This window comes from Talaromyces marneffei, chromosome 1, assembly GCF_009556855.1.
Source record: "Talaromyces marneffei chromosome 1, complete sequence".
In the NCBI taxonomy this organism is placed as follows: domain Eukaryota; kingdom Fungi; phylum Ascomycota; class Eurotiomycetes; order Eurotiales; family Trichocomaceae; genus Talaromyces; species Talaromyces marneffei.
Genome location: NC_072348.1, coordinates 5,324,603 through 5,349,743, shown reverse-complemented (window position 1 = coordinate 5,349,743; position 25,141 = coordinate 5,324,603). Strand labels below are relative to the sequence as shown.

General features: G+C 45.4%; 9 protein-coding genes across 9 annotated transcripts; 3 read left to right on the top strand and 6 right to left on the bottom strand.

Annotated features, from left to right (window-relative positions):
• Positions 1-831: 831 nt before the first annotated feature.
• EYB26_001963 (uncharacterized protein) lies at positions 832-2,177 on the bottom strand (the record flags this gene model as incomplete). The annotated part of the gene is made up of 6 exons (XM_054261271.1): positions 832-837; positions 907-1,002; positions 1,102-1,575; positions 1,689-1,749; positions 1,805-1,841; positions 1,898-2,177. 6 exons carry the CDS (start codon positions 2,175-2,177, stop codon positions 832-834), a joined length of 954 nt encoding a protein of 317 aa, XP_054117246.1.
• A 762-nt stretch (positions 2,178-2,939) lies between these two features.
• Positions 2,940-4,519, bottom strand: EYB26_001962 (uncharacterized protein; the record flags this gene model as incomplete). The annotated part of the gene is made up of 7 exons (XM_054261270.1): positions 2,940-3,285; positions 3,373-3,468; positions 3,541-3,917; positions 3,978-4,045; positions 4,115-4,151; positions 4,237-4,256; positions 4,336-4,519. The coding sequence occupies 7 exons, from the start codon at positions 4,517-4,519 to the stop codon at positions 2,940-2,942; spliced, it is 1,128 nt and encodes a 375-aa protein (XP_054117245.1).
• A 2,470-nt stretch (positions 4,520-6,989) lies between these two features.
• On the bottom strand, positions 6,990-8,432 carry EYB26_001961 (uncharacterized protein; the record flags this gene model as incomplete). The annotated part of the gene is made up of 4 exons (XM_054261269.1): positions 6,990-7,620; positions 7,696-7,991; positions 8,066-8,097; positions 8,153-8,432. The coding sequence occupies 4 exons, from the start codon at positions 8,430-8,432 to the stop codon at positions 6,990-6,992; spliced, it is 1,239 nt and encodes a 412-aa protein (XP_054117244.1).
• A 2,436-nt stretch (positions 8,433-10,868) lies between these two features.
• Positions 10,869-12,899, top strand: EYB26_001960 (uncharacterized protein; the record flags this gene model as incomplete). The annotated part of the gene is made up of 8 exons (XM_054261268.1): positions 10,869-11,118; positions 11,229-11,360; positions 11,416-11,686; positions 11,745-11,886; positions 11,944-12,302; positions 12,363-12,447; positions 12,510-12,648; positions 12,709-12,899. 8 exons carry the CDS (start codon positions 10,869-10,871, stop codon positions 12,897-12,899), a joined length of 1,569 nt encoding a protein of 522 aa, XP_054117243.1.
• A 309-nt stretch (positions 12,900-13,208) lies between these two features.
• Positions 13,209-15,325, bottom strand: EYB26_001959 (uncharacterized protein; the record flags this gene model as incomplete). Its single annotated transcript, XM_054261267.1, has 10 exons — positions 13,209-13,368; positions 13,442-13,614; positions 13,694-14,041; positions 14,100-14,298; positions 14,353-14,415; positions 14,476-14,677; positions 14,739-14,819; positions 14,884-15,039; positions 15,129-15,195; positions 15,248-15,325. The coding sequence occupies 10 exons, from the start codon at positions 15,323-15,325 to the stop codon at positions 13,209-13,211; spliced, it is 1,527 nt and encodes a 508-aa protein (XP_054117242.1).
• A 937-nt stretch (positions 15,326-16,262) lies between these two features.
• Positions 16,263-17,243, top strand: EYB26_001958 (uncharacterized protein; the record flags this gene model as incomplete). The annotated part of the gene is made up of 1 exon (XM_054261266.1): positions 16,263-17,243. One exon carries the CDS (start codon positions 16,263-16,265, stop codon positions 17,241-17,243), a length of 981 nt encoding a protein of 326 aa, XP_054117241.1.
• Positions 17,244-18,383: 1,140 nt separating this feature from the next.
• Positions 18,384-19,542, top strand: EYB26_001957 (uncharacterized protein; the record flags this gene model as incomplete). The annotated part of the gene is made up of 2 exons (XM_054261265.1): positions 18,384-18,723; positions 18,791-19,542. 2 exons carry the CDS (start codon positions 18,384-18,386, stop codon positions 19,540-19,542), a joined length of 1,092 nt encoding a protein of 363 aa, XP_054117240.1.
• Positions 19,543-19,875: 333 nt separating this feature from the next.
• On the bottom strand, positions 19,876-21,628 carry EYB26_001956 (uncharacterized protein; the record flags this gene model as incomplete). Its single annotated transcript, XM_054261264.1, has 5 exons — positions 19,876-20,209; positions 20,279-20,628; positions 20,681-20,744; positions 20,815-21,397; positions 21,454-21,628. The coding sequence occupies 5 exons, from the start codon at positions 21,626-21,628 to the stop codon at positions 19,876-19,878; spliced, it is 1,506 nt and encodes a 501-aa protein (XP_054117239.1).
• Positions 21,629-23,587: 1,959 nt separating this feature from the next.
• On the bottom strand, positions 23,588-24,817 carry EYB26_001955 (uncharacterized protein; the record flags this gene model as incomplete). The annotated part of the gene is made up of 1 exon (XM_054261263.1): positions 23,588-24,817. The coding sequence occupies one exon, from the start codon at positions 24,815-24,817 to the stop codon at positions 23,588-23,590; it is 1,230 nt and encodes a 409-aa protein (XP_054117238.1).
• Positions 24,818-25,141: the final 324 nt, after the last annotated feature.

The following is a 25,141-nucleotide window of genomic DNA, read 5'->3' as shown; positions in this document are numbered from 1 at the left end:
GATACCTGGCTGTTGAGTTCCGTCAAAGTCTGTGTCTCTGTTGACACTATGACTTCTACGTACAAACGTCTATGTACATACATTTCATACTATCGTACTTATCCTTAAATAGAAACCGATTGATTCAGGTGCCCACCCATCATAGAGGCTGGATCCAGGACCACATCCATCCTTAAAACTCTACAGTATGCCAGTGGAATATTCCGTATGCATTCTGGGTCTTGATTCTTGATATAGCGCAAATGAGTCATGAGGCAGGTCCCAGGAAGACCAGAAGGTATGTAGTCTAGAATCGAGATACCTAATTCACGATACTCGATATACCAGGAACACAACTACGCGTCCGACTAGATGATAATCGCGTGAGGCTGTATGGTGTGGCTGATCGTAATCTTTACCTATTTTAGTTCCCGATCTCGAAGATTCTGTCACTTTGCTTCCAAATCCTAACCCCGTCACGGAATCCTACTATGTACGTGTACACGTATAGCAAGGGGTTAAATGTGCCTTGTATGCCATATAAGCTACTGACGTACTAGTGCGGCTGTTAATTTGAATGTTCAGGTTTATGGCATTTAAAACATGAAAAAGTAAATAAATCATACTAAGCTCTGATACGTATGTAGCCACTAGTTACATTCTATGTGTCCATGGCTTTCTGCCTTGTCTCCTCGGCTAAGTGATCTATCCAAAATACTCAAGATGAAGGAGACATAGGCAGAAAGGACCCATGATTCTCGAGGGAAAGTCTCCAAGTCATAGTTCTGCAGGGTATGAACAAATAGCGCCATAGATGTTTTGCCATTCGTTACCTAGCATTATCCTAGAGTCTCAGAACTAAAGGTCACCAGTTATTAGACTTATCGACAAATTTTGAGATCCTATGATCAAGAAGGGGGGACTAACAGAAACAAGCTGATCCAGGTTGTATTGGCCGCCAACTGATAGTTGCGGGATTTGCGAATAATTTTGTTGAATGAGACGTCTCGTGTTTGCTAGAACCTATATAGGACAAATGTAAGTATAAGCACCACGATCAACAATACACGAGATATGCAAGTCCTTGGAACGCTAGATGTTCAATTGGGATTGTTGACTTACATCGACATAGGACTGTTGTGGATTTTCCCTCATGACATTGATGAAAGCCCAAGACATGGCACCGGTTGCACGTCCTCGAATACTTGTATCGGCAGAAGTCTGATCGTCCGCGCAACCGCTAAACATCCAAGCATCTTTAGACTCATTGCGCCAACCTTCCTGAAAGCCTTCATCAACAAGACCCTGTTGGTCCGCCTCTGGTTGATGATGCAAACTGCGAAAGAATGTCGTGGCCTCGGCTACAAAAGAACGCGCATCGTCGAGTCTATCCATGCTAAAGCCACCTTGAAGCAGGCTGGATGCCTCCATAGCAAGATTCACGCCTTGTTTGAGATTGTTTACCATATTGATATTACCATTTGCATCAGGACGATAAGTGTAAGGAAGCTCAACAGCCGATCCAGAGTGGCAACAATCGAAGAGAATGGTCAATCGTGCGTATGGATTCATCGGCGAGATGATGAGCTGATGTAGCTACATAGAGAATGAGCACACTCTCACTTTCCTTGGTCAACAGGCGTGGAAATATAGGAATTATCGCCTGCTGCTTTCATTTCCTATAGGTCATGCTCAGTTGGATGGCTTACCGTATTGCTGGTTATTTGCCCATTTGTTTCAAAGTCGACGGGGCAAATCGTATCGTCGAATCTGGATCAATTATTATTCATTCGTGTCTACTATTTGTGTGAAAGTGGCTTCATACCCCGAGTTTCTATCTCCTTCTTCGTCCGCTACTTGACCTGGTTGCCAATATCAATCAACATCAGGGTAACGAATTTGCTCGGATTGCACGTACCACCATGGCCCGAGTATGACAACCAGACCGAGTCTCCAGGGTTGTTGTAGGATACCAGCCACTTGAACGCAGCCATCAAGTTCTGGCCAGTCGGGAAGAACGGAGTTCCTTCATGTTTCGGCTCGTCCGTCAGCATGACCATGTCGCGCTGTTCCGGTGAAAATCCTCGTTCCTCAACAAGAAATTGGCGGACATTGTACGCATCATTGATGCAGCCTTTCAATGCATGTTCCGAGCCGTAATAATTAATCCCGATGATGAGTGCTTTTCGGCGGGGCATGTTTGCGTATACTTTGATTGTCCTTCCCTGCTAAACGAGCTGTTTTGTTACGCGCTTCCCTCAGGCCGTCCACGAAAGACAAACGTTGTCTAGAAGCCTGGGGTTGATAACAAATGATAAAGTCTCTGAAATATGCAGCCAACGCCCAGATTGAATAGAAGGAGGCAATATCAACACAGCTGCGGGGTTGAATCGTTAAACTTTTCGCGCATGGCTCCGATTGGTCGCGCTCCCCGATTCAAGTACGATCAGAACGTGGGACATGAGAACGTGGGACGCGTGCTCGGTCCGCACCGTGATTCCATCCAACATTCATATTATCTTTGAAGGTTCCATGTACAGCATGCGGGACTAGAACGAGGGAGCATGTTGAGCACTAACCCATCCATGGATGCACAACCTTGGAAGTTGATTGCTTATGGTGAAGTTGATACGAGAGAATCGTGATAATGTAGAGGATCACAGTCAACGGGAATTCAGTCTCGCTGATACCTAGGTACATCCTGTGCTTTCTAAGATTGTGACCTGAATGTAGCTGAACCAATTACGTACCTAGTTTCGTGATTCATTATTTATTTGGTGTATATCTCATCCGTGTATATACAGGTGACTACTCGAAGTCACAGTCATAAATTTGCAAGACAACTCTAGAAGTCTTAGCGAAAGGCAGACAAGGTTCCATCCATCAGAAATGTACATTAGGTTAACCGAGAGATCATAATAAAGCGACAACATCAAAAATACAGAGGCCAACAGCAAAGCTCAAACATCGATATGTTCTATTCTAGATGTCGAGCTCGGGACACCACGCAGTTCACCTGTCTCTAAATCAGCACTTCGGACCAGCCCTGTAGGTGTTGTGGCGAAAGTGAGACGGGCGTCAGAACTGTGGTATGAATTGAGGGAATGTATGTCGTTTTCAGCGGTCTTTGGGCTTTGTCTCCTCCTTTCAGAGCTGGGGCAGGGTGATGTGCTTTTGGAATTAGATCCTGCGGAAGAGTTGGTACGTGATCTTATCCAGCTCATTACGGCAGTGCCGTGGTGCTCAAGGAATGCTGGGAAGGTAAGAAGACAGCAGCAGATAAAACCGAAACTCAGTTCGAGGAAGCTGTTGTATCGCGTTAGTACCATGTTTGTGCTACTCTGTGGCGTTCTCTTTCTCTTTCTCTGGTAGAGACAGCTTCATAGGACTTACGAATAGACAGCAAAAGTAGACAAATCCCATGAAGGGTCGGTGGATTTGAAAACAATCGGGGTCTTAGCCAGACGAGTAATACTCAGGGAAACCGCACTATATAGTCGTTAGTTTCATTGTCCATCCTTATCGCCTCGAAGGTAAGCTCCGTTGATGGGAAGCACTCACATAATACCCAGGCCGAAAACAGCAGACACCCGCAACTTCTTGGCTGTGGTCAAGGTCATAGACCAAACTGTGGGCATTGGCACAATGAGCACAAATAAATCGGTGACAACGTTGAACGCTCCAGATGAATACGCAAGCACCATTGCGGGTAAGCATTTTCCGTCTACAGTCTTGTCCCAGTGTGAATGTATAGGTTGACAATCGAGGATCGACATCATCAGCAGGACGACATAGATTAATGAAACAAACACCACACCGGTCCACAGGACTGGAGTGACTCGCTGGAATGGACCAAAGATACGGATATAGAGGAGAAGATAAGATAGTTTCACGGTGCCGGAGACCACGAGGTAGCTCCACTCAGCCCATACCTCGAGCTATTGAGTATGATGTTAGTGATATGCGTTTGTTTTGTATCAGGGATAGACAGAAAATACCTTCGAGCCACGAATTAACATAGGAAGGGTAATATCCCAAATATGGCGTCCTACGTAATAATTGCCGCCTGTATTGACATTCTGTATTAGTTGCGATGTTCGTGCATCTTGTTTATTGGAAGTGAAAAAAACCATACAATCGATCATAAGTCCAGAATATGTGGCGAGGAAGGCCTAGTTGTGATTAATCAAGTTAGTGCCACGATTCTGACTCTGATTCTTTCGCTGCTTCGCCAATTGCACAAAAAGTAGGACGTACGAATCCAGCAATACAAAAGGCTGTTGGCCGGGGACAAAGAGTTAGCAAAATTCTCGTCTCGATATTGCAGTTCCCATGCATGTGATATGAGATATTTACCGTCATCAAATCCAAACGATCGGTTAATCGTTGCTCGTGTGTACATGCGCACTGCTAAGCAAATAGTGCACGCGACCAACATAATGGTGTACATTGCGATATTGGCAGCGGCCTGGGTGGGCGGGTCGACAAAGTCTACTGTTTGACCTGCCGGCGCAGGCTTGATGCCGACTTGTGTCGACATGATTTTGGTTATAGTATGATAGTAAATGGGCGCAGGTGCCTTAGACAAATATGACAGCGGGAAGAGTGAAAAGATCGAAGATAGAAAAGGCTGTACCAGTGAAGTCGAATTCAACGACACAGTGGTCAAATACGAATTGGGACAAAGGATTGAAACAATGCGCGTTCAGTGTCGAAGTGTGATAGAAATACTGTCAATCAGATAGATTCTGGGAGTCGTAGTACCGATAGTTCCGTTTGCGCACCGCTGATCGTGAAAGATCCGGGAATTCGTCCTGTCAGTTCCTCACGCACGCTCTCATATCAGACTGCCGGCTATGAAGACCTCAGCTCCTGAGATCCACGGGTGGTGCGTATGTAGTCAATAATAACTACCCCGTGGCGGGAGGTGGTATATCACTGCATACAATCAAGGAAGAGAAGAAAGGCCAGTCTTCTGCGGGTTGACAGTGACGTTTGTGGGAAAGAATTAGTGTCTTCACTAAATTACCCAACGCCATGTACCGACAGTGGTGTGGTTCAATGATAGACAGTCAATTCGAGAAGGTAAGTTACGAAGTAACTAAGGCCACCAGAAGATCAATGCCTTAGGCTATTGGCTTGCTTGATAGCCAGGGACGAATAAGAAACCTGAGTCGAGGCACATACCTCGAGAGTCTAGCCATCTTCGGCTGAAGAAATCTGAAAAGCGTCGTCCGATGTAACTCCGTACCTTGTGGTTTGTACAGCAAAGATGGAGCTTCTAGCCTCTTTCAGGGCTGGACCTTGTCTGGCTTGTGGAGTGATTAGCTTGGAGTCTTGGACACTTTCCTGTCTTGACAAGTTGGGAAGGCGTTGTTTTGGCCCCCAAATCACGGGAATACTGGCCATGTCTAGTACTATTTACCATAGTTACGGTACGAATGGAGAGGAGTGTACAGAGAGCATGGTGGAATTTGAAGGGTGGGGGCCAAGCCACCGGTCGATCCGCAGCTGCGGAAACTGGGCCAATTGCAACGTCTACTCTCATTTAGTCCTATATACTGCAGAGTACGTATATGCTCTCGCTGCTCTGTAGTAGTTGTAGTAGGTAACTATACTACTACTACGTAGTACGTATGTAGAACCTTGGAACTCCACCCCTGCTCAAATGGGCATGTCGTGCATTCGGAGGTCAACAAGAGGTTACACTGTTCCTCCACTTTTACCAGTAACGGTGTGGGACCAAGAAGCTTATGTATATATTTAGTCACTCAAGTAAAGGAAATGCCTCCCGTTTCACTCAGGAGAGCCTTTATTCTTTATTTTTCTGGGCTTAGTGACACGGCAAACAAAGTGAACAATCTTGAACGTGGTCTCATTCCATGGCATGCGAGTCTACCAAATTGGCCAATACGGCCTGCTGTTGCTTGTCAATCCACACCTACGGAACCCACTCCCCTTTATCTCTGCTCGCTGTTGATTGGAAGGGCCCGGGCTGCAACGTGTGAGGCCGGCCATTTCGTATACCTAGGTATGTATGGAACACTCTGGACTCGTAGCTAACAGTTGAAAATTAAACCTTGATACAGAAATATTTGGGGCGTGACTTGTCCCCCGTGCGGTGTAAATTAGTAAAATACAACCGCGAAATTCATGCATGCCTGAAAAGCAAGGTACAAGCGCAAGCTCATACTGCACAGTGTCAATATGTATACTACGTATGTAATTAACTTTGCTGCACTCCATGTGCATGATAAAACAACATGCCGATCAGCCTTGCAAATATAAATAGAAGACGATCAGGTGCCCGGATGGCTCAGCAAATCAAATCTTCCGCGCATGGCATTCCGCTTGAGTTTCAAGAGTTGGTGACAGGTGTGCCTAGCGTTTCCGATACTACTCTGCTTGCCCGGCATTTGGCTCAGGCATTGAACAACCACATGCACAGAAAGCGGGCTTAATCAAGCATGTATATATATCATTGAAGGACTATCCCGCCTCAGATCCACAGCACTATAAACAGTGCGAACTGCGTACAATGCACCGATGGCCGAGATCACACGCATATGAATACGAATACGCTGTACTACCTATGAACCTATGAACCTATGAACAGGGTTTAATCATTTAAGCATAATCGCACCTCTTGTCTAGAAACTGGATGTAGGCTGTTGTTGAACATCATTCAAGAGGCTGTGACATTGAGATTGACCAGACCGTTAAGGTGATGGCCCGTCGTAGGAGTAGGATCGGTCCTCGCTTTCCACAATCATTTCAAGTTTCCACAAACGAACCCACATTGCACAATCCTTCGACTGAGCGTTATATCCTCCACCGTTCTCGGATCAATTTGCGCCTCATCGCTCCAACTCAGTGCTTACATCGTCCGTAGGTATGTAGCAAGTAGATATATGTATGAACGGTACAAAAATATAGAATAATATTGAAATAAACCACTCTATGTCTTTTCAATGGTGCCTTGCATAATAACAAATCAACAAACACTCAATCTAACGCAGCGGTTCGCCGCCGACTGCGACGTTCACCAAATCTGACTTCTGCCGCACGTGGAAAGAAGACGGACTGCTTGAGGCACTCGATGGATACTTGCTGCCGATGTGGTTGTAGCTCTTCGGGTTTGCATCGTTATTCTGTGGCTGCTGATTGAGCGGATCTTGCTGGTCTAGACTCTCATTCCGGATATAATGTGAAAGAAAGATATTATTTCGCTCCACTTCCTCTGGATTATAGCGTGGACAATATATGCTCCAGACAAGGTTTCCACTGACACTATACGTGATAGCATCGGTGTATTGTCGCAAGTCCAATGACAAATCCATTCGTTTCTTAGTGTCCGCGGCAATTTTGACTGCACGGGAAACGGATTCCTTGATCCTTTGTCGACAGAGATCTTTCGCTTCGGGCTCTGTAAGGGAATATTCTTCCATCAAAACCCAGATTGCGTTGACGACAAGCGATTCTCCGGCCTTCGCCGCATCGTCCCGCTCCTTTTCCCACGAGTAAAGATCGTTGGTCAGTGCTAGAGCTTCCCAGGCAGGACGGTCTAGCTCTTTGCAAAGGCTCATTTCATGATCCGGAATCGTTAGACCCATACCGAATGTGATCATGCCAAACCAAAACCTTTTGGTGTCAAAAGAGGAGCATGGTCAGTCTACACCTTGCTATAGCCCATGATAGAGAGGGATATTGACTTACAGCTCTCCTGCGTCACTTATACGATAAGGTAAATATTCATCCAACCCTGAAAACGGCTCCGAGCGCTTTCGGCTGCTCTGAACTTGGATGAATTTCTGCCAATTTTTCATGGTAGTCATTGCTCGCTCCTTGTCGATTGCTAGCATTTCTTTGAAGATCTGTCCTTGGATTTGCTTGACGCCTTCTCGCCGAAGTGCTGCATCTTGTTGGTGACGGTTAGCAGTGTCTTTTTGCCGTTCCAATGTAAAGCTACTCGATCCAAACTCATCGAGAATCTCGCGGCGATTGGTTGACTCCTAATGAACGTATGTTTCAGTGCTGTTCTAAATTCATCTAGTAGCCCTAGGTTTGCAAGTGATTGAAAGCCTACCAGTTTCTGATCGATGTCTTCTGTAATTGCATCTGAAAGGCAGTGCATCAGCTTAAGAATCGTCTTGTATGGGGCAAAGCCATTTACCATCATATATGAAGGCAAATTCATTGGCGTATGATAGAATCTCAAGCCTCTCAGGAAGTGTCTCCGGAATGGACACTCGAATAAAGCTGTAAGGATCACCCAGTGTTCCCCAGAAAGGTTGATTGACTGGTGCTACCAGCTTGGCCCAGTCATGCTGGCATCGTAAAGCACCTTTGATTTCTCCATGAGGATCTTTATGTATGCGAAGCTCAATGCCATCGCAGAGACCATGAGTCTCGTACGTCTTTGGATCGATGCGTTCTGAATAACGGTATTCCATCTTGCCAATTATATGCTAATCTTGGTAGAGATATAGAAAGGTCTCCACTCAAAAGGATGTTTTTGATTGTTGTCGTTTTCGAGCTTTCTCTTCTCTTGTCTGGTGGTTCAATTTTCTCTGCCTAGTGACATATATCAATGACATGTAAGGTTGCAGATGCAATGCAAACCTTGGAAACCAGGATCTCTCAGCTTTGATATTCATCGGTAGCCTGCAATCTTGGGTAAGCGCTATCTTTTCGGGAGTCGGTATCTGTACGAACCCAAAGTGGGACAGACGCCCAGACCAGACAGTGAATATTGTGGGCTACCTAGTATCTGAATTCTAGAATTAGGATCAAAAGCTATTTCTTAAGCTAATTCGGTTGGATTGCTACAGAACTGACTGCGTTGTAGTCCGGACGCCACGCCTCCGTACAATAGAAATTCGTATCAGCATGGTGGAAAGTCTAAATATGATCCTCGCTTTTCATGAATGCGACAGAAGCTGATTAAGAACGAGTCTCCATTGAAGACCAGCGTGCTATCGACGAACGGGTTAGAATCAACCGAGGAAATCCTTCTTCTCTCTAATGTTCTTACCTCTCAACGTGATAGCATTAGCAGGTCGATCAAACCGCTTAATACTATGTGCCCAATAAGGGAGGTATGTTTCGCAAATCGCAACGGAAACTAGTACAAAGTCATTTGGACGTGCCTGTGGATGAATATTGCTCAACAACATTTAGAATCTTATCGCGACACTAGCGTCAAGGTAGTAGCTAGTGCTGATGGCATGTCCCTCCGTGCCGGCGCTTAAGGTGGGCAATAGACATGAAATCATTGAAATGAAGGAAATATCGTTTCTACATGGGATATTTGGCGTTTATGATTGGCAGGTGACTGACTGCGCCGCATTTCAAGTCTCAGTCTCACTGCTCAGAGATCATGATATTTTGGCCCCCAATTGAGATTCGACATTATTGCTCCACTAGAGTAAAGCACGAAACTAACTCATTGTAAGTCTAGCAAGTACGTAGTAATTATGCGGCGTATCGCCACTATGTATTATGCCCAGCGTTGTACTGAGCTATTATCCCTATGAACAGAATTGACGGGAAAAAGGAAACTTAAGTTAACTAGGGCATACTAAGCTTAGTGAATCCCTTATCCATCCAATCCGATGCTTCATCAGCCCCATATCAGCAACCAAAAACGTTGGTCACAGCAAGCCCAGGCCCACAAAAATGAACTCGATTTGTCCATGAGGAGCAGCTCTCGTCTTTAGTTTTCAGCCCAGGGCCTGACTTCCCGTGTTGGTGGTGCACGATGCAGCTTCTAAGATCTTAAAATGTGATTTATTGACTTAAAGTCTTACATCTGGATCAAAAAGAGGCCATCATCAGGAGCAACAAGCGTAAACTTGACCACGTACGACACGTGTTAGTGGAGTCCCGGAAGACGAGTGATTGGCACTGATTGGCGAGTCATGATCAACATCAGCTAGCTCTGATCTGTGCCTGATGTGACGGTCGAGGATGTACGTTTATTAATAAACTAATCTATTTTTGATGGCTTGATTCCGTGCTGCTCCGGGGTGCCCCAAGCCGGTAGTATCTATCTAGTCTAGATTGCACCACCACGTCTCATCGTCATTCAAGGTGCTCTGGACGCAAGCAATTATATTACATGCCCCGTGCTCTGCACTAGTAGTATCACTTGTTTGAGTCTTCCATGCCAGCCTGTATTCCTTGGCTCTTACTAGGCTCCACTGAAGCTCACGGCAATGTGAGGTTGCATGGTATGGAGTGTAACCTACAGCCCACGCAACCGGTTCAGGTTAAGGGAGTATCTAGGACTTTAGATAAGCTCACAATTGTAAACCGGCCATAACTTATCATAACGACCTCTCATACTCCATATGTAGGAAGCGAGTCGGTCACGGAACGAGAAATACGGTGCCGCAATCTGTAGGTATGTAACCTAGCCTAGTGATTCGTATATGTATGTACTAGTTATCGTAGCGGCGTTTCTCCAATTAAGCTACTATTGATTTTCAGGCGCCACCTGCATTTGATTAGCTAGGGGGACCACAGTTGACTTAGCCTCGCGCACATGGCTGTGCGTGTGGCAGACGACCTACACATCACCGAATGTCAAAGTTTGATAGAAAGTTTGCATGAAACACACTCACAGACAGGGAATTTGATTAATGCTACTAAAAATAACAAGGAATAGTACGAAGTGGACTGGTTTGTATCATACTCTGTAGTATGCCGTTGAACTCGATATGCAGTACATTTTCTGATTACGCCGTCTATACTATCGTCTATACTATTTCGCTTTCCTTATCCTTCTTCTATCGTTGTTATACATTCTCCCTGGTTGAGGGCCATATGGTGGTTCGCCAAGTTAAACATTCATGAAAGTGGTTTTGTGAGGATAGCATCAACACATCATGGATTCTCTCACGTCCTATCTTCCTCCAATTGTCCAGGCGCATCCTGCTGCTAGCTTGGCAATTATAGGAGCTATAGCATATATCACACATGGACTTGGGTTGGTGATCTACAGGCTGTATTTCTCGCCTTTGGCGGGCTTCCCAGGCCCGAAGATTGCGGCTGCTACCCATTGGTATGAATTTTATTACAACTTTTGGTTGCAAGGAAAATACATCTATCAGATTGAGAAGATGCATAAGAAATATGGTGGGTGCACGCATTCCTTGATTTTGGACGAATAGTTCGCAAGAAAGAGAGCGGAGAGCTTTCTCTTGTTTAAGGCAGATTGCAGTCACAGCATGTTAAATTGAGTATAGGGCCAATTGTTCGGATAAATCCTGGCATTCTGTGCATCAATGATCCTGATGCTTACGACGAGATATATGTCTCTGAGGCCAAACGCAAGACAAATAATTACCAACCCTTCAGCCAGGGTTTGGGCTTCGATGGTGGGCCGATTCAAGCCTCGGAAACTTTGTAGCCTAAAGCTAACAACCAAGCCAGGATCTCATTTCTTGACCGAAGAACATGATCTCCACCGACGCAGGAGAAAGCCATTAGAGCCATTCTTCTCTCGTTCGGGTATTCTCCGTCTTCAGCCTCTGTTGGCCGAGACAATCGAGAAACTCGATTCACGCTTTGCTCAAGCTACAGGCACTGGAACTGTGATCCGTCTAGATCATGCCTTTTTTGCCATGTCCGGTGATGTGGTTGGCAAATTGTGCTGGTCCGAAAAGGAGGACTTTTTGGATGAGCCTAACTTTTCTCCTGGATGGTAAGCTTCAAACAATCAGTGGAGACATTCTAGATTCTTGATCTAACGTTCTTGATAGGTACAATCTCATTCATGGTATCATCAAATCTATCTATCTTTTTCAGATGTTCCCATGGATTGCGCAAGCTGCCAACAGCCTGCCTAAATTCCTAATTGCTCGATTATTACCCCAGGCTTTGGTCTTTGATGATTTTGACAGGGTGCGATTTTCTCTAAATGTCCTTCTTGTGAACACTATGGGCTGACTCAAATAAAAGATGACCTTACGAAATGTAGCTGTCGCAAAACAGGCCAAACTGGACAAGTCTGAGCGTGACCCCTTCAGACGAAAGTATCCGTCTCTTTTCCACTGGATTGTCAACAGTGAAATGCCTGAATCGGAGCTGGATGACCAGCGTCTCGCTAATGAGGCGCAGGTTATCATGTCAGCCGGTAGCACCAGTACTGCTCGCACATTGAGCCATATTACATGCCACATCCTGTCTCGGCCGGATATTCGGAAACGACTCGGTGAAGAACTTGCTCAAACTATGGCAGACTGGCCGGCAAAGATTCCTACATGGGTAGAGCTTGAGGAATTGCCGTATTTGCAGGCCTTGATCAAAGAGGGTCTACGGTAAGCATTTCTGATTGTCTCCGTAGAAGGGAGATTCACTAATCACTATATGATTTACAGACACAGCTATTCAGTAATGCACCCTCTGCCACGAGTTTCACCAGACGCTCCTATTGAATATAGGCAATGGACCATTCCTCCTGGTGTAAGCATTCCATTACTCCTAAGCTCTAGCAAATTGCTGAATAGTTGCTGATTTCTTTACAGGTCGCTGTTGCCATGTCACCTTACTTGATGCACACCGATACATCGGTATACTCCAAGCCGTTCGAATTCATGCCCGAACGTTGGTTAGATGAAAACTTCAACCAGGATATGATGCGCAACTTTGTTCCGTTTGCAAGAGGTGTGTCTTTAATCTATTAAGTATTACGATGATCATGTCACTAATCCGGATTGTCCAAAGGCTCCCGCAGATGTCTCGGTCAAAACCTGGCGATGGCAGAGCTCAGTCTTGCACTCGCGGTGTTTTTCAGACCTGGTGGTCCTCGTCTAGAGCTCTTTGAGAGTGATACGTCTGACACAAATCACGTCCATGATTATGTGGTGCCATTGCCGAGATTGGATACCAAGGGTATTCGCGTCACGGTGAATTAGGTTCTATCCTTGGATGTGGTTGCAGATTAGTTAGCATATCCAGCGAATTGTGTCTGGAACGTGTTGCTCTTCGCTTTTATGACTATATTGAATTCTCTTCTTGGGTTGGCGTTGTGAGTAATATAAGTTTTGGTTCAATTCAGTTGGCGAGTCATTCTATCCCTGCTAAATAAGGGGATCATCCGGCTAGACATAGTCGGCAATATCACGTAATCATAATCTATTCTATAGTATAGGACTGGGCCCCATGGAACCGTGAAAGAGGATCAATAACAGGAAATATTTCCAAGCAGTATATTCTGCTTAAGTTCAATCAGTGCGATGCTTCAACTTAACCCACAACGGTGGCTTGTGCCAAAGAGCAAACTCCTTTGGATCGTCCAGCCAGTCTTTGCTTTCTGCATCCAACTCTATCTCAAAATGCCACATCATACGGGCGAGGATAGACCGAAGCTCAAAATATGCTAGTCTTTGTGTGGTACAACGGGTTAGTGGAAGAAGATCATGAAGCTCTGAGAAAAAGTTGGTAAAACATTACTTACCCTTTGCCTATACATTGCCGAGGCCCAAGTGTGAATGGTTGGAGCACCGCCTTATCGTCCTCTTGGTACTTTGCTGGTGCATTGGGCAGCCATCGATCCGGGTCGAACGTGTCTGGAGAAGCAAAGTTGCTGCTGCTACGGTATGCCGACCATTGGTGTACCCCAACGGAGATCTATAACCAAATAAAATGCTCTAGTCAATACTCTTCAACGAGTTTAAAGAAGTCATAACAAAGAGGAAATAGATCATACCCCGGGTGGAACATATTTCCCCTCTACGAGTGCCCCGTTGGAACCTGTAATCCGTGGAAGAGTAGACGGAACCGGCGGATAACAGCGAAATGATTCTTGCAAAACTGCTTCCATATATGGAAGTTTGCCGAAAGAAGTGACAGAACGCATCGTGATATCGTCTTCATTAGGGAAGGCTTCTCTGACTTCATGCTTCAATTTATCCATGCAGCTGGGGTTTTGTAATAAGTAGAAGATCGCTCCGGAAAGCAAGGTTGCTGTGGTCTCGGAGCCGGCAACCAGGAATACTCTACAGGTACCGAGTAATTCTTGATAGGACATGCCACGGTCGTCGTTGTGGCGAAGGATCTAGAAGTTCTTGTTAGTATCACTAGCAGAATTTCTGATAGTAACCCAGAATACTCGCCTGGGTCATAAAGTCGCTCCTATCGGTTTCCCGAGCGAGACGAGCGTCGATCATCTTTTTGGTGTACGCTAGATGAGCGGCTCTTTTGGCGGCAAATGAAGGTATCAACTTTTGTAGTAAAAGAAACAGCAGCCCAACGATGAGATATGTTTCGGCGAACCGAATGACTCCGAGGAATCTAATTGCTGAGAAGACATTGCTAGAGTAGATCATTAGCTGAGTAATACTTGACCCAAGTGAGATGAAAACAAACCCCATCCATGGAGTATAGTCGCCTAGTTCCAGGGCTCCAAATGGTTCACCTAGAGTCATATCACTGAAGATATTATCGTCAGAATAGTCTCCTGTACAGAACCGTGGAGCTCTTACAACATACCCAATGATGTCGAAAGTAGTAAAGTTGAACCACCCAGCTATATTCACTCGACCCTTTTCAGAACCATCAATCTGTTGTTTTAGTCTTTGTACCAGCAGATCAAAGTACTTGGTCAATATTGGGCTTTGCTCCAGAAGGGCCGTATCAGAAAAGGCATGAGCAATCAGCTTACGCATGCGAGTATGGTCAGCTTGGTCAACGACTATTAATTTGCGTTAGATCTATGTCCTGAAGTTGACCTTATGAGAGAAGCTAGGACTTACCGAGGAGGTTTCGAGATGATCGCTTGTAATAACGCGGGTGCTTGTCGAGCTCTGACCGATCAGGTTTGAGTCCATAGATGTCTATACCATGCGGTCAATTCATATAGCAATCGTAAACCGAGAAAAATTAGAGTAGAGTGCGGACCTTTCCAAGCTTGAGAAGACTTGTACGATAGCGTATTTGGTGCCAGTCTGACTACCGAGCCGTATCTATCGTGTAATGCTTTGGTGTCCTTATATGCAGTACCTCTGACTATAGAGAGAAGATCCGGCAGTTCAAAAGCCGCTCTTAAAACCGGGCCTTGATGCTACATATTAGAATGAAGTAATCAAAGTGTCACAGACACGAAGCTTGAAAAGGGGCCTATCCAGGCTCCTCGAGGGTCGTACCGGGATATTTTCTGAGAGGATGCAGGAACACATTATACAAAGAATTGAATATAATCGTGACAAAATACTACGATAAATTATCAGCTAGAGTCCCAAGATGGCCGTTTCTTTTTTTTTACCAAAGGTATAAATCCGATGAAAAGGGATTTGGCCAGCAGCCAAAGATTGGGCACGACAAGCCAGTCTGTGATAGCCATAGTCAGAAAGATACAACTATTGACCGTATCAGATTCGTTATTGGCGATATATTATTGCGGTGTATCTTCGGCTTCACATCTCAGAGTAATATCCAGTAACATGGAAAGATAGAGTAGTCTATCTCATAGGCTGAATATGGTGGTTAGTGATGATGGTAAGTGATTGATTGATGTCTGAGCAGAGTGGAGTCCATAACTAACTTAACTGAGTCGATACTACCCATACGACCATACGCCACCAATACAACGTAATAAACTGAGGATGCCTGTGACTGGGCGGCAAACTATCACGTTCGAGCTAGGGTATTCGGTATTGTTACAAAGCCATACACAATATATCTTACACCGCTAAAAAGTAACTATTTTCCACCATTTGCTCTGTTTCTGATACCTCAATTTTGGGGGCGATGCGCTATGCAGATCACCTACCAACATCCACTTTCGTGCATTTGGTTATTCCTATAATGTATCCTGCATATCTTCTTTACGACTATCACTTCCACTGTTACAGTGTGTTTCTCCTGTGGGAGCCATAGCTCCCTGTAACCTCGCAGCCACGCCGCACGCTATTTTAGCGATGTGGCTGCCATTGCCCCTCATTTGGACATGAATACGACTGCTAATTTCTGCAATTAAAATGACTAAGGAGAACAGTGGTGCGTTCTGGGTGGGCACTGAACAAGCATCATGTTCCGGTAGCTAGAGCTCCAGGCCAACAACTTTATCCATCCTTTGAATTGTTTGGGGTTTATGGTCAGAAAGAGCCACAGCTATCAATTCATTCGAATCCGGATATATGGCAAAGTTCTGATTAATTTGTGGTACCTTTGTGGCTCCAGGCAACAACAAAGAAATCAACAATTACTGCCAATTGAACCCGGGTCGGACGCATCTCACAATCAACGCCCCAACATCACTTCAGAATCCTATCCTCACCATGGGTGTCATGTGGTCTCAGTTTTTCCCGCCTCAGCCAACCTTGACAGAGGTCAACCTTCCTAGCCAGAAAGGCAAGGTCTTCATAGTTACCGGCGGGTACTCTGGCGTTGGCTATGAGCTCGTCACTATGCTATACCAAGCTGGAGGCAAAGTGTACCTTGCAGGCCGCTCGGAAGATAAAGCAAACGCTGCTATAGCCGAAATCAAGGCTCTCCCGACAAAAGATTCCTCAGAAGTCGGAGACGTTGTTTTCCTGCATCTTTTGCTAGATGACTTGACCACAATCAAGCCCGCTGTGGAGAAGTTCACCTCAGCCGAGTCTAGACTAGACGTCTTGTTCAACAATGCAGGTGTTTCTAACCCACCCAAGGGTTCTGTTTCTGCGCAGGGCCACGAATTGCAACTAGCTACTAACGTTCTTGGACCGCACTTGCTTACTCAATTGCTACTCCCGACCCTGTGTAACACATCTAAATCGCTTGCTCCGGGTAGCGTGCGCGTTGTTTTCACAAGCTCCATCACTGACCAAGTACAAACACCAAAGTATGGAATTGAGCTATCAGAGCTCGAAAAGCCAATTCCTGACCCTCAACACAACTACACTATCTCCAAGTTGGGTAATTGGTACTTAGCTGATGCGCTCGCTAAGCAAGCAGGCGGTGATGGTATTTTGACAGTCACTCAGAACCCCGGCAACCTGAAGAGTAACCTGACTCGCCATCTCCCATCCCATGTGATCATGCTTGTTAGTCCACTGCTGCACCATTCCAGGAAAGGTGCATACACCGAACTTTGGGCCGGACTGTCACCTGAGCTGAAGATTGAAGATAATGGCAAATACATCATGCCCTGGGGTCGTATTCACCCAAATCCCAGGCGGGATCTTCTGGATACTATGAAGACCAAGGAAGATGGCGGCAACGGAGTTGCTGCTGCTTTTATAGAATTTGCAGATGAACAAATTGCAGATTTCAGGTAGTTGCATCGCTTGTTCATTTCTCTCTCTTTTCTCTACTTTCACTTTGTCTCTCGTCTACTCAAGAACAGGGGTTTTGATTGATAAGTGTTCTCATTATTCTGTTGTAATGGTATGATTATATATTCTAGTGGGATAGTCAAGAAGTTATCATAGTTGGGATAATTACTTATTACCCTTCATACCTAGATATTGAATATCCCTTTAAGTGCTATACCTTGCCTATGACCTTCGCCTTCTACGTCAACCAAGTAAACCCGCCTATTCCTACTTAATCACGGCTCGTTATCTCAACTGCTCTCCCAAGGTTATGATGGGTTCAAAATATAGAACAATACTAGCTCAACGCGTTGTTCGTATGCTGGCCTCCAGAATACATCCTTCTTTTGAATACCCTTTCACCCTGTCTAGCAACCACCTTACTATTCAGAGAAAATGAACATCTTTAACATATAAATAATTGAATAAAACCTCAGACCTTGGAGACCTCTATTCTAGAAGCTTACGGCACGTAAGGTATTGTTCCTGACTACCACTCTATATAGATATAGAGGTAGTTAGGGCTAATATCTAATGTCTATTCACATGGAACTCTGAATGTTATCCATTTGAGTAGAGACCATTGTTGTGTGATTTAAGCATTCACAGAGCCTCTACAATTCCGGTGCTTTCCATTGAATCTATTCACTTCCATGTTCTGTATTATTGTCATATCACTAAATAGCATTCCGCGTAACATCGTATAACAGTATCAAGCCTCATCAATTTCCTTGCCCTGGCGACTAAGCAATTCACATATAAAAAAAGACGATGGTGTGATTCACTCTTTCCCAACGAAACAATGGAAAAAGAAATATTAAAGTCCTCCTCTTCTTTCTTTCTTCCTTCCTGAATTTCTTTCCTCGATCTCACCAACCTCCTTGATTCTCATTTCTCGAGTCGAGTTCATCATCACGACCCTCTCTTTTGCATCAGCTTTTTGAGTATCGTGATCGATTTCTTTTGGACAACCTTTCTTTTCTCGAAGAATCATCTTCTCCTCCTTCTTTTGACTCGCATCCTGTCTCGGCTTATCAGGAGAGACCTGCCACCTTCACATCCCTCAATCATATCCCGCCCTAAAAGCAAGGACAGGCAACCATCATGCCTTTTGCCAACGGCTTATCCTCCAAGCCAGCCTACAAGTTCGGTGTCGAGATCGAGATGTTCATAATCTTCAAGGCTGAGCCTGAAGACATTCGTCTTGAAGATACCATGGCAAGCCAGCTCGAAAAGGTAGCCGACAACATTGCTGAACTCTACAACTCTACAATTTCTGAGCTTCCTCCAGGCGAGCCTGAAGTCAAATATCCATCCATGACTCGCCAAGATTGGAAATCTGATATCGTCGAAACCCACCCTACTCGTTGGGAAATCAACAACTTCTGGGAAATTCATGACGATCCCAGTCTTTACATGTTCGGTATCGAGCAGTGTGATGGTTGTAAGTGATTGTAATCCAAAATCTCATTTTCTTAATACATCTTTCTGACTCAGGATAATTTTTCCAGGGCCCCTCGAGTTTGCCTCTCCTATTTTCGACTACTCAATCATGATGTCTCATGATCACGTCGTCCGTGGTCGTTACGTCTATCCATGGATGAGCTCTATCAAGAAGTTATTCACCTTCCTTCAAGATAAGACTATTGTCCTCGTGGATGATGAGTGTGCTTTGCAAGTGAGCGTCTCAGCCAACGACCACTATGGATGGGATAGCTTAGAGCAGGTCAAGTCTCTCTCTAAGAGTATTTTGTACTTCGAACATGCCATTCGTTCTGTCCTACCCCAGGATCGCCATGACAACGACTATGCCAAGTGGAACGGCTCTCCTACCCAAACCACTAGCACGATTACTCGTATGAATCCCCAGTTCGAGGGCACCTCTGGCGTCGAATTACGCATTGCGCTCGTTGACGCTTGCGCCACCGTGGCAGAATTGATCGAGCTTATGAACAATGATCAAAAACGTTGGAGTTGGAACTTTACCAATCTCGAAGCAGACGCAAACTCCAACTTGATCCACGGCCGTGTTGAGTTCCGTAGCCCCCCTGCCGTGGACAATTGGCGTGAATGCGCGGCTTGGATTCATTTTACGATGGAGTTTGTTCATGCCGCTATTTCGACAAGAGCTACTATGCACCGTCTTGGAGCGTTCGAGAGCGACTGGGAGGGATTGATGAAGTTTCTTGACTCTGTTCCACCTCTTATGTCGAATGATTCCAAGGTGACGTACCGTCGTGAGCTTGGGTTGTCCGATAACTAAGACGTGGAGTCGACTTCCAGTCATCGAACCAGCCTTTAGATTGGCGAGGTTGTGATGCAACTTCCTTCAAAGGAGCAAAGGATACTTGGAAGTTGGAGTTTTGGCGGCAGACATTGCGGCTTTTGGGACTTTTTCTTATTTGTTATTACTGTATAACAATAAAACCAGAAGGTGAAAGAAAAAGAAAGAAAAGAGACAAAAAGTGTTTTAGATAGAGACGAAGTTAGCAGACAGTAATGGAATCAACATACAGCTCCTTAACCATGCTTTTCCCCAATTCTAATGATCTTGAAAAGCTAGGCATCCTCCAGTTATCGTTTTGAAGTTATTCCCTCATTTATACCAATCTTCATTCAGCTCCATCTCGCCCCCTTCTTGCACAATTTTCAAAAGCTCTTCAAAGTTCCACGGCTTAGAATCATATCCTCTTGGAATATTGGTACTCTCAAATTGATCCCCGCTTTTCAGTGCAGCTAGTGCCTTATGGTACTTTTCTGCGGCGTATTGTTCTGGGTCATGTTTCACTACCCACGGAGCCATAAGCGCTTTTACGTACTTGGGTATAGGTTTGAAGTCGCTGGCAATTTGATTGTTCTTGTCATTCTGGCCGTATCCGGTTGCTTGGTTGATGATTCCTACTTTTTGGAGGCATGATACACGTTCGAATCTATGCTCGACTTTGTCAGCTTCCTTTTTCCGTATTCGGAATTGGCTTGGATAATGACTGGGTACCTACCTAAGCTTGTTGTGCACCTTAGTCGCTTCTCCAATATTGTCCTTGCCGGCAATTGCCAGACATTTGGCGAGTGAGATCGCGTCTTCCAGGGCTTGATTGGCCCCGTTGCCAGAAGAGGGAAGAAATGTGTGTGCTGCATCGCCAATCTGCACTATACGTCCACTCTTCGAGGTCCAAATAGGCTGTGGATCACGCCAGACAAGCTCAAAGTTGAGGAGTTTGTCCTTAGGAGTCATCAAAATCAAGCGATTTGCGTATTCAGGCCATCCTTCGATCTTTGAAGTGGTGTCATCGATCACTTGTTGGGGTGCAATATACTTTGACCACGACTCTGCTGAGTCTTGAGATGCCTATGTCTTTTATTCCTAATCGAGCAATTTAAAAAAAAAGGGGATTTCATACCTTGTGCCTAAGACTCCACCCCATCTCAGATTGGGTTCGTCCAAATGTGGCCGCGATGCCTTCACTAATCGACCATTAAACAAACAACCTTCAACGTAAAATGGAAAACAGAGGAAGAAAAAGTACTAACTCACCCAATCCATAATTCTGCAACCGGACTACCATCTGGAAGCAATTTGAATCTTTCCGCAAGTTCAGGATCAGACAAGACAATCTCGACAGGAAAGGCTGCTCTGTAAATGGCGTGTCCCGTCGAACGTGCAGGTACTTCGTGTCCCAACGTAGCCTTTGTGGAATGACCACCAACTCCATCCGCAGCAATAACGACATCTGCCTCGATAATTTCCCCCGTGTCTAGTTCCACGGCGGCCTTTGTACCTTGTTCTGGATCCTCATCGATATAGCGTATAGCCCGCTTGCCATACTGCACTTTCAAACCGATCATTTGGAGCTGCGTATCCAGCATAAGATGAAACAAGGGACGAGAGTGACGGTACACCTGGTGAGATGGGCCGCTTTTTTCTTCTTCTTCTTCTTCTTCTATGCCCGGGCCTTTACTCTCCTCGATCTCCAGCTTGATGGGCTCCGTGACTCGTTCCCCCTTATTGTTGTGCCATGCGAGGTACGAATGGAAGGCGATCTCTTCGTTTTTCTTGGCCATGTAAGGCCAGTTACGTAACGAGCGTATAATGTTGTAGGAGATACTAAATCCATCGCCTGGAGGGAAGGCTCGTCACTTTTTGACAAGTCACTCTGGGATTGGGTATACATACCACTGGTGTTTCGAGAGGGAGATCGTTCGATGATCTGGACTTCAATGCCTTGGCGCCATAGTTCAAGCGCGCACAGAAGTCCTGCGACTCCGGCACCTACAATGAGTGCAGATATCCCGACGGGGTGGCCTCGTGGTGGGAGGGAAGGGTTTTCTGTAGCCGGTATAACTGCCATTTTAGAATCCTGCAACGTAAGTCAAAGTTTGAACAAGGTCGATTGAAGCTTGTGAGGATAGAACAATAATAAACGATGAGGTCCAAAATAAGTCTTCCAACGTCCCAACTTCAACTTTTATAGGCGTATCAAGCAACTATTCTCAAAATGGAAATGCGAGATGCGAGCTCCAAAATGGTATAGCGCACTTGTCGAAGTCTGTTACACCAATGAGAATGCTTCAATATTTCTCGGATTCCCTTTCAGGAAACCAATCCTTCTGACTTTCAAGGCTTCGATTAGGGCTTTTTGTACGGATATAAGCACTTAATATGATGGGTTCAAAAGTCTCTAGGCAAGCTACCTATGTAATATGCAATTAGGCCATATGATCCGGGATTATATCGGGAATACCAGTCTAGACCTAAGTAGATGCTGTACTTGTACTACCTATGCAGTCCAATTATTAACCCGTAGGCACACGTGCAATTTAGAGACTATGCATGCTTCTGTATAGAAAAGCGGCGCTGTAAGTCACACCAAGTACGGTCGTTGCGCCATATTCCAAATCTGACTCGTACTCTGGTAACGAACGGAGCGTGATCCGAAGTAGTGCTTTCGATGTAGGTGATGAAGTTCTATCCCACAGCAATCACCTCCTCATCATACTGTTGAGCTCCGCAGGAGTTTCTGTGTCACTCAGGGCTTGTGCATTAAGGGCATCCCACATACCGGTAATAAACACTGACATTCATCAACGGCGGGGGGATTATCCATGGGGATCTTATAACCACCGGAAGACACGGTAAACTAGTCCACGCTGAAGACCCTGCATATGCACAAAGGCAGGATTCGGCGCATGATTGCGCTGCATTCACTATAACTGACACTCTTGATAGCTAATTAATCTTGACCCATAAGATCCGAGTTAAAAACTTAACAGTGGACGCTCCGCAAGGCTTGCCAAATCCCAATTTTAATAGGTATCTAATAGCGGCTGCTGATATGAATTCTCTCACTAGTCGGGGTCCACTGGATCGTGAGACGTTATCACCGGCGCGGCTTGCATATCTGAATCTAAAAAGCATTGAATTGTCTGCATCGCCTTGGATATAAATTCAAAATTTTGGGTCTCGTGGTCGGATCATCGACTCGGCTTGAACCTCTGCGGCGCGGATTGTCAGGTGTGGAAGTGTCCTGGGTAGGTCGTGTGTAACGCGGGGTGCGGTTGGAGCAGCGTTCTCATTGAGCAAAGCCAGGGAGAGGATGCCCGCTGCCCGGAGACCGTAATAGAAAATCGAATAAAGCATTAGGCTATGGCACGAAATCCCAAACAACAGACATGTCCACTAAGATACAAAGTATCTGTTATGCTACATCCACGGTAATATGATTGGGCTCATTGGGGGTATTGAACAGATGTATGTTCCATAGGAAGAGCACATGTAATTGATTTTAGCCGAACTGAGGAGATGAAGTCACGTTCGAATGGGTTTCGAGTACATTCCCTAATATCGGTACAAAGTTGAATTCTCCTCGGCCATACCCTTTATATTCCTGGTTCCATCAGTCTCTCTAAATTTAAAAAAGATAGGAGATGGGAAGAAAACAGACGCAACCCGTTCTGAGAAAAGTTCCCGTATCACTGGGTCGACCTTGGTTGAAGGCTGATCCTATCTTCCTGAGTTGTAGCGCATAGTGCTGTCTGTCGAGATTCTGGCTTCTCTATCATGCTTCCTCCTTTTTCCTTCCTTTTTCTTTTTTGTGCTTTACCAGTGTACATAGACGGGTAGAAACTGCGATAGTCATCCGAATGATATTGGCATGGTAAACCAGAGGATCTTATGAGTCATGCAGAAGGTAACCTAGTTTCAACAAGCTAGATTGGTCAATTAATCAGACTTTGTTACCTAAGTTTGGATTATCATCTGACGAAAATGGTTTTATATACAACAATTTCGCGCGCAAGTTTCAATCTGACTAGGGCCCCTGTGTCACATTCCACATTTGACCCAGCATCCCCAAGAAATTACCATTCCTCGAACCAGACCAGTCATGATTGAGCAATCCCCACGCTTCATCATAATCGACAGTACCGTCACGGATGTAATAGCTTCCTTGAACAGCCCATACGGCCCATTCCGCATCGTTCGATTCCATATATTTTACCAAGCATTGCAAGTAGTCGTAGTCCTTGTCAGATAGACCGGAGTTTGGACCACCACTCTGACCAACACCAAACTCGGACAGGATTAAGGGTGCTGTATATGACTCGTTCTGAGTCAGTAGAAACCCGTCGAAAAAGCCGTACTCCGCATCGGCTACCGTGCAGTCGGTGTTACCAGGGAACGTGACTGTGAAAGAATAGGCGTGGAATTCCCACACATGCTTGCCCGCCCAATGAGAGAAGTCGAGATTCGAGGTCTTGATGAAGGAGAGGTCGGTAGCAGACTGCGACCCGCCAATAATAACAAGGACATTCGGATTGGCTTTGTGCACTGTGCGTGCTCCCTGAGTCACATAATTATACCAATCGCTATGTGTGAGGTCCTGGAGAATAGGGAACGGTCGAAGCTCGTTTCGAAGTGACATTCCCACAACACCCGGATGATCCAGTGCAAACGTTGCCATAGCGTCGAGGCCTGAGAGCCATTCGGTGGTATTGAAGTATCGACTATTCGACGCGATGTATCCAGTTGCAGTGTCCCACCAGCCGTTTCCATCGGTAAGATTGCAGCACCAACTCGCTTTGGAAACATGATTGTCCAGAATTGTCATAACGCCTTTACTGTCAAGGCTATCGATAACATGAGCAAAGACGTCTAATGTAGATGCCTGGGCAAGGAAAGGATTCCGCGCGACTGCTGCATTGTATGCATCGGCCATTTGGGACTCGACATTCCATGCTGTGCCAGCCGCAGTGAATGAGTTTGAAACGCTTTGTGTCGGGTTCAAAGCCATGTCGATGGAATACGTAAGGCGAACACAATTGAAGCCATTGTCGGCAATCCAGCTGGTAATTGTATCAATAGGCTGTTTACTCAGGCCTTCCGGAATTCCGAGGTCAATATGACCAGCCCAGTTAATGCAGCGTAACTTGACACGGTTGTTGTTTGCATCCAAAATCCATCGTGAGGATGTGTGTAGCTGTGCTAGAGTCTGGAGGGGCAGTAGAAGCAACCCCGCGATGAGGCTTTTCGACCCGAACATCTCGATAGATTTTGTCCGGCGGTCTATGAGATTGAATTTGATCTCAAAGACTCTCTCAGATGTTTCTCATCAATAGTGATCGTAGAAACATTGAAATTTATCCAGAGTGTGCTCAAATGCACTGCTGATATCCCTCTACTTATGTTTCTTGGACCCTTGTCGAAGGAACCGTAAGAGGCTTAGATCTCCGGTCCCTGGGTGATCATTTGATCCTTCACAAATCCTTCTGCCCGCCAGAGTGCAACATCACGGTGTCACAAGCTATTGGTGTCTCGGACTACCTATAAAGTAATTTGGATTATCTCGTGGAAGGAAACGTTCCTC